Raw genomic sequence first — 8,386 nt, forward strand, 5'->3', positions numbered from 1 at the left:
TGTCCCCTCCAGCGTGTCGACTGCCCCCCTCAGCGTGGTGTCATCGACAGGCTTGCTGACTGTTCCGTGGTTAATTTTTTTTTTTTTTCAACTCTTAGATGCTGTTAATTAGTTTGCTTTAGAAATTCCAGGGCTTCAGCCTGTGCAGGAGTCTTTGAGCCTAAAATTGTAATGTCAGAGAAAAGGAAGTGAAACCTGATTAACTCTTTAAAGAAGCATTTTGGGATTTATGATGTAGTAAGCTCCATTGGGGGAGGCTAATTGGTGGGTCAGCTTTGTTATTTGCTGTATAGACAGTGCTTGGAAACCACTGACTGTTCTTGCTATTGTGTATCACAGTGCTTTTTTAATTTTGTTCCTTTGTAAGACGAAGTGCTGCTTTTTTTTTTTTTTTTTCCTCGACAGTGCTTGGTTTCAGTCAAAGCATTCCTGGGACAGGGAGATCTGTTGTTAAAATCTTTCATGGTTGATCTTGCTTTGTTTCACACTTTTTTCCCCCCCTCTCATTTAGTCTGTGTCCCTCACCCACAACACCAGCTGAGCAAGCCTGGGGAGCTGAGGCAGGAGTACGAAGCAGAGATTAGCAAGGTAATTCTAAAAACATAGTTAAAAGCATAAATCCATTATTTCTAGTTATTTTAATTGTTCCCACAAACAGCTATAATGTTACCTAATGAAAAAAAAAGATACTTAAAAGGGCATTGCTGCTGCAAGAACACACTGGTCATTCCCAAAGCATGAATTACATTTTTATCCTTTCTGAAAGAGGAGAGACTTTTTGTGTTGGACATAAATCCATGTTTCTTAAGGGTTTTTTTGTGCTAGTTGATCTCTGTCTCCTACCTCACGCTCTCGGTTGGTCCAGTAACACATGCTGACTTGTTGTCTCTGCGGGTAGGTGTGCTTTGCCGGCTGGGAAACACACAGAGGTCTGGACGCAGCAGGGCGCCCAGGCAGGTCTCTTAACCAATCCTTCATAGTTCCCAAAAAATTGAAACAGGCTTAACGTAGCTTCTGTAGTATTGCAGCTGGACACTTGTTTCTAAAGCAAATTTCCAAATTCCATTACCCAGTTAAGAAAGCTTCATTCGGTCTTGAAGTGATTTGCTGTCCTTGTGAAGTCACTGATAACTGATTTACCAGGAATGGATGTCTGCCGTAAAGAAGGCAGACTTGAAATTCTGGGTCTGCTGCTTTGGGTTTTGCGTGTTCCAAGAGAGCAGAGGACTCGGAAGAGAGATGTGCTGTCTTTGTTGAGAGATGTGTTGTCTTATATCTTGATGATATAAGGAGGTGGAGCAAACGCTGTGCTCCATCTGGCATCCAGTCTTATAACGAATCTTAACTGGAGTTTCTCTGTGATCTACGTATTTGGAGATCTTGGTTTTTATTACTAACATTTTCCAAGGTGAGTAGATGAATTTTAACCTTGCATGCTAGCATGATTAATGGTGTAGTCTTACAGAAACCAAAAGGTTTCACTGTTATCAAACTGAAGACTCTACACACAAGATCGGTTTGATTCTTACATCTCTGGGGAGTTGTGTCGTCAAATACTGGCACTCAAGTGTGCAGAGTGTCTTTGTGAACAGCAGATGTTCATGTTCAGGGAGTGTCAGCTGAGAGGTTCTGGTGTGAAGTGTGGTCCTATGGTAGTGACCTCTCCAAAAATACTTTTTAGGTGGAGGCAGAAAGGCGAGCGCATGAACAAGAGGAGAACAAGGCAAGCGAGGAATACATTCAACGGCTTCTAGCAGAAGAGGAGGAGGAACACAGGTTGGCAGAAGAGAGACGGAGGGAGATGGAGAAACAACTGAAGCAGGATGAAGAGTTGGCCTGGCAGCTGAGTAACAGTCTGGTGAGTTAGGATCAAGGGGAGCAGTAGAAAATGGTGATATAGGACAAGCAACAAAAAAACATTTCAGAGCAAAAGTTGAAATTTTGAATAGTTTAATTGTAGTTGGAAGGCGTTGTCAGCCCCCAGTGCTTTAGATCTGCTGTGGTGTAACCTCAGCTAGCAGTGAAGTACCACGCAGCCACTCGCTCACCTTCCCCCCTCCTCCAGTGGAGGAGGAGAATCAGAGGAGAAGACAAGGAAGCTTGTGAATTGGGATAAGAACAATTTAATAATTAAGTAAAAATTAATATTCTAGTGATGCTAATAATAAGTAATGAAAATAATAGAAAATAAAACAAATCATGCAATTGCTTACCACCTGCCGACCGATACACAGCCTGGGCCCAAGTAGCAAGTCAGAGCCAGAGCTTGAGAGTGATCGCAGCAGAGTCCGAGTGAGCCCCACAAGCAACAGCACGACTGGGAAAGCCAACCAACCCACTGACTCACTAGTGAGCGAGCAGGCTAACAAGCAGGCGAGCTAACAAGCTAGCTAACAAAGGAGCTGTAGCCCCCAGCCCGCTCCCCACTTATGGACCGAGCATGACGTGCTGTGGAATGAAGTACTCCTTCAGTCAGTTTAGGTTGGCTGCCAGAACGGTGTCCCCCCCACGCTGCCCGTAGTGAGAAATCTGGGAACACAGGGGCAGTATCAGAAGCTGAGGAAGTCCTTGAGTTGGTGCAAACGCTCCTCAGCACCAACTCAAACCACCTTATCAGTACTGTTCCCAGGGCAAATCCAAAACGCAGCTTCATAGCAGCCGCTGTGAAGAAGATTCTCTCTGTCCTGACTGAAACCAGCACAAGATCCTTGACTGACTGTTAACTTTTGAAGAACCAATGGGAGGCTGAAATATCCCAAACATTTTTAGCTGTGTAATATGCACTTGAAATGTATGCTGGGTGTTTTCATTGCAAAACATTTTAATTTTTTCTGAATACTTTACATCAATTTCTTCCAAAGAAGTATTTTTAAAATCAAGTATATACCCTGTGCTGAAAAAAAGGAACGTAGGATGAACGTTTACCTTGTGTTTGGGGTTTTTTGCTTGCTTGTTTGTTTTGCTAATTCGTTTTGGGGTTTGGGTTGGTTATTTTTTGCTGCCTGATAATAGTCCCAGTGCTGAAATGGTATTTATTTGAGCAAAACCTCTTGTCCCTTAATGCCAGATACAGGAAATTGTACAGAACGCATGACACTTCTTATTCCATAATTATCCATTACTTGCAGTTCTAGAATTTTTGGACAATAGTAACTAGTTCTGCAGCAGAAGCAAAGTAGTCCTCTGGGTTTTCTCCAGTTTGGGTTGTGTTTTGGTTTATATAATGCTATTTTTACATGTCATGGAAGAATGACGATTCCAAAGGACACGTGCTCAGCAGCCCTTCGCCAGCTGGCAGCCTCTCACCCGAAACATCCCCAGTTAATTTGTGCAAGGTGAAACACAAACTGAGCAACTCTGGAGACATTCAGAAGTAAGCAATTCAAGTTTCTCTTCTTTTGATTTTCTTGGTATAGTGTCCCTCTGCTCCATTTGCTTCCTTGGAATCCTGTAGTCCAACATCCCTGGATAATGTGGGGCAACTGTAAACTGTTAAACCATCTCCTCATAGGATAATATGGAGGAGAAAGGAAAACTTGCCCTTCTCTGTTGTTTTTGTTTGTCAGAATGAACCTGAAGATCTTGATTAATGCAAAGGACTGATAATTCAAGAAAATAAGTTTTAAAAGGTGTGCTTTTTTCCCTCCCACCCTCTTTAAGGTATCTGTCTCCAAAGCTTCATCATACACCGGGATCAGCAGCATTCTCTAGAACAACAGAAAGAGGCAGGAGGAAGTCTGGCTCTGTGGTAACTAGAATCCTTTTGTTACATATCTCAGTAATTGTGGGTTACTTTCCCCTTGCCTGTAGGATTGCCAGTCTTACACTCCACTTGCACATCAGCGCTGGGTGGTTTATCTTACCCTTTTTGAACTACTTTCAGCGTTCGTGATTCCCCAAAGTGGAGAGGGAAGAAACCATGCTTGACAGTCGGCAGATGCATGCCTGGGGCTTACTTTGATGGTTACATTGCGTAGCCTTACAAGTACCGTACCTGAGTGTCCAGTGAGCTCCGGATTGCAACTGGCGGTGTATAAAACCGAAACAGTGGTTCGGGAGCTCGCTGGAGGAGGTTACACTCTGATTTTCATCATTCCACACGTCTGTCCGTCTGATGTTCCCTGCTAGACTCCTAAAGACGATGAGCAGGTTAATACCTTGAGCGGTTGAGTGAAGTCATTCATAGGAGGAGAATGCTGTGGCTACGTTTTCAGTCTTTCAGCTGGGCTTCTGTAGGTTGTTTTAAGTATTGTCATTATTATTAAACAATTAATGTATTTTTTAAAAGAGAAGAATCCGAGTTAATATCCCAGAGTAGTTAGGAGCAGCGCAGCTATGAGAAGCGAGATGTGCATTTTATTCATACCCGTTGGCTTTTGACAAATGTACTTTATTAATGGTCTCTCCCTTTTCTGCAGGAGGCCGACAGCAGTGAAAGCAGCAGTTCTGCGTGGCAAGATGAGCAAGAGGATATGCCAACGCTATCTCCACAGCTGACCGGTGTGAGTAAAGATTCCGGTGCTAAGGATTCGTTTTTGGAATCGTGCATGAAGTATTTCAGTGCCTCGGCCTCAGGGGAAACCGCTGCTGTCAAACAGGAAAAAACACCAGGACCAAATTGTCCAGGAGGTGAAGTTCCAGATGCGCTTCATGGAATCACAAGAGGGGAAGGATCTAGAACAGTCCTTCCTAGATCCAAAGGAGATGATGATGGAAATGAGTCGGATGGTGGCGATTTAACACATGTAGAAAGCATAAACGTTGAAAATTCTGCTGATACTTCTACCTGTATTCAGTCAGCAACAAATTCTGTGATATCTGACTGCAGAAGTGATCTCACGAAGGTGGCTGGACACTCAGATGAAGGGAAGCCAGAGAGGCTGCAGAACACTAAGGAGACTCCAAAAAGAAAGCTGGAGGAGCCACCAACTGAAGCTGTGGTTGACTTGTGCGTGCTTGATAAAAGGAGAAGAACTTTTCCCCAAAGTTTAGAGGACCAAGCAGAGCAGATCAGCGATTTTAACTTGCAAATGCAGAAAGCCTTTGAACAGGAGTTCTATGAAAGGCATATGCAAGAGGAGCAGGACAGGCTTCTGGCTCTGCAGTTGCAAAAACAGATCGACAAGGAGGAAAGGACACTTAATCGACAAAAGGGCTCTCCAGATGAGTACCTGCTTCGTGCCAAACCACCTCAGTCTGCGAAAGACACTCCTGCTAGAAAGGGAAGTTCTAAGGTGTCAAAAGACTCAAAGGTACCGAAAAAGCAGGCTGAAGCAAATCACCGCAAGACTCGGAAAGGCTCTTGCAATGAAAACCGGCAGTCCCCTAACAGAGTCCGAATGAAATCGCCCGGCATCAAGGGAGGAAAAGTTTTGAACTGTGTGGTTAACACCAGTGACTCAAATGATACTTGTTCATTACCTAAGAATAAGCAAAAGACGATCCTTCAAATGTTTAAAAGTCCTGTTGCGGAGTAGATCAGCAGAACGATGGACACGAGAGAGAATGAGGATTAAGACCGTGGCAGTGCTTTCTCCTGTGTTAGGCAAAGCTTCCTGTAAACTGTTTCAAAGCTGTTGGTTTTGAGGGGGATCACTTTGAGTTACAAAGCTGAATATTCTGAAAAGTTTTAATAATGTATGCCTCCAGACTAAAAAAATTTAGTTGGTCTTCTGTTGACTGCAGCTTGTTTTCTAGTATTGGCGTTTACATCACTTTGAATGTTAAACCCTGTTAGTGTTTAAAATTAGTTCATAGAGGTCACTTTTGCAGCTCTGACTCTTAACTGTTGTTGGAAAAAAGATACTTTTGTTTTCTTATTGCTCATGTTCTGCAACTTTATTCTTGTATGATAATATTACCTATATCTAGTGCTATTTAATTTTCATACTCAAAGTGGTTTGATTCTGGTTAAAAACATACAATATTTAAACAAAAAAAAAGCCAACCCCAAAACAAGAATTCCCGAAGACAGCTGTGATGGAGAAAGTTAAACCAAAAGGGGTAAAAGCAACTGAAAACTGGAGCTGTCAGTAATGGCATAACTGTAAAGATTCACATAACTACCCTGCCTGGCTACAACCATTCTCCCACATTTTTAGAGGGACTAACAAATACTGTCTTCCAGTTGGGTTTAAAGCTAATATTATTCAAAATAATTACAGTTTTGGTATGGAGGAGCTGAGGCTGGGGAGGAGCTGAGGCATCTATTGCTGTTATAAACCCATCTTTTGGCCTTTCTTGTAACGAGGTACTTTTCCACTCTACATCTTTGGAAAAAAGCAGAGCACCAGTCTGAAGCCTGTGTGCTGGTCACCAAAGTTTGCAAATGTTTTAAATGTGTACTTTTTGTTGAATCTCGTTGATAATCTAAAGGCTTTAACTCGGTTCTGGGCAATTTGTACCAAAATACTTCAGAGAGTATCTTCTGATGTTCTTAAGTTTAATAAAAAAGAAATGTTATTGAAAGCATGAGCAGCGCACCAAGCCAAAACTCTGAATTGTTTTTTTTCTTTGCCTGTGCGTTTCTGTTAATGGTGGGTTTCTCATAAATAAATGATCTATTCTAAGATGCTTTTTGAGAAAGTTACAACAGGTGACTGGTTGCAAATCATTCATTTTTCCTCTTGCTGCCCCAACCACGGTGCTGGAAGCCTTCCTTCAGTACAAGTGTTTGTTTAATCCTTACCTTTCTTGGGGCTGTTCTCTGTCCTACCCATGCAGCCAAATACAATCCTTAATTAGTTAAAGTGTTTTGTAAGGCAGATATTGACTGTTGAGGGGGGAGCGGGTGAGGGAGAATTTCCCTTTCTGGCAGCAATGAGCCACATGCAACTAGCTCAGTTGCACATGAAGCTGTGCCCCAGTGTACAGGATTGCTGCGTTCAGCACCTGTTTCCTTCCCTTTTCCTCTACAAGCTGTTTTGTGGATCCTTTCCCTCGTAATGTGTCGATTCTGTGTGTTTGCCACGTAACGTTTGTGAAATGCACTCAACTAAGCCCATATATAGAAGTTCAGTGTGGTGTTTTTTGCATCTTACGCTTCAATCTTGTAACGACTCACTTCCTTGCCATCGATAGCAAATCCTGCTGCTGAGGTTCTGTTGAAAATCAATACAAAACCTGCAGAAATTAGCCATTTTAAATGTCTAAATAGTACAGAAGTGTATTTTGGTGCGTGTATATATTGGAGGGTATGTTAAAGTATTTGGGGACTATTTTTGTTTTTCCAACTTCCTGGATTTTGTCTTCAGTGTAAGAATGACCTCTTACATAAGAATCATTAATTTTTTAAGCTGGATGAGATAAAAAAAGCAAGACTTAAAAGATCTGTAATTAGTTAAAACCCAACTTTAACTGCAAAACAGGCAAAACCTATAAGCCAGTCCAACAGCCTCATCTGAGGTGGGGTATTGCAAACCCTCAGGTTCCCTGTGATGAACCCATTCCTCACTACATGCATGGCATAGTGATCCTCACCAGGCACCTCTTCAGCCTGTCCTATATTTTTCTTGTTAGAGAGTAGAATTTGACTGCTGCAGACTACGACGTTCAGCTGCACCAGCACCCCATCTCCATTGGTACAATGTGGTAACTTTGAAACAGGTGAAATCTTAACAACAAGCTTAACAAGAGCCCATACTTAGGCTGAGTTGATATATCAGTTCAGTGCTGCTGAAAGGGGTGAGCTGACCTGCCTTCAGCTAGATCTAGGGGTTTATTTGTCCCTTTTGTGAACAAGTTCAGTTCACACAATTAGCAGGAAAAAAATCAAGTACCAAACAACCCGAATACTTTTGATAGGCTTGGTTGCTTCCCTAAGAGCCAAAGCTGGTGTGGGAATGGGAGGCAGGAAGAGGAGTGAGGGAGGGAACAGATCTGCCCATTGTCATGGCAACAAGTTTTTAAATTGTCTTAGACTTAGAAAACTCTGCTGCCGGTGGTACTCACTTTGGTTGACACTTGCTAATGGCAAGGTGCTCTGTGTTGTAAAACAACTGGAAGCAGTAAAATGTGCCTTTTCTACGGGTATGATTTCTACAGGTAGCAGAGATGAAAACCACCTAACCTGCTTATTGTTGAGGCTGTTTCTCTTCTGACTTTGAAGAACAGACAGCAGAAGTTTCCCACAGCAAGCGATGCTCCCTTCACAGGAGCAGCCATACTGTTTCTTGGCCACTCCGGGCCCTACCCTCGTAGTACCCATGGCCTCACGCTGCCGCGGGGGTGTGGAGAGCTGCCAGAGCCCTTGTTTTGCCGCAGGCGTCTGTGACTGGGTAAATGGAGGATGCTCTGTCCCATGTCCTGCAGTTAATGAAAGGGGAGGGTCTGAAGCGCGGGGGGAGACTCCTGCAAGTGGCAACAGGCTTCGTGGAGAGTGGATAGA

At 43.1% G+C, this 8,386-nt stretch overlaps 1 protein-coding gene across 1 annotated transcript in view; it reads left to right on the forward strand.

Annotated features, from left to right (window-relative positions):
• Nucleotides 1–5,477, forward strand: part of RNF168 (ring finger protein 168, E3 ubiquitin protein ligase) — a 7,570-nt gene extending 2,093 nt beyond the window's left edge. The window contains exons 2-6 of the mRNA XM_010153475.1: nucleotides 512–588; nucleotides 1,682–1,858; nucleotides 3,249–3,373; nucleotides 3,661–3,748; nucleotides 4,419–5,477. Of these exons, the coding sequence (XP_010151777.1) occupies nucleotides 512–588; nucleotides 1,682–1,858; nucleotides 3,249–3,373; nucleotides 3,661–3,748; nucleotides 4,419–5,477 (1,526 nt within the window). The remainder of the gene's footprint in view (nucleotides 1–511; nucleotides 589–1,681; nucleotides 1,859–3,248; nucleotides 3,374–3,660; nucleotides 3,749–4,418) is intronic.
• The last annotated feature ends 2,909 nt before the right edge of the window (nucleotides 5,478–8,386 follow it).

Source organism: Eurypyga helias, unplaced genomic scaffold, assembly GCF_000690775.1.
Source record: "Eurypyga helias isolate BGI_N326 unplaced genomic scaffold, ASM69077v1 scaffold7816, whole genome shotgun sequence".
Taxonomy (NCBI): Eukaryota; Metazoa; Chordata; class Aves; order Eurypygiformes; family Eurypygidae; genus Eurypyga; species Eurypyga helias.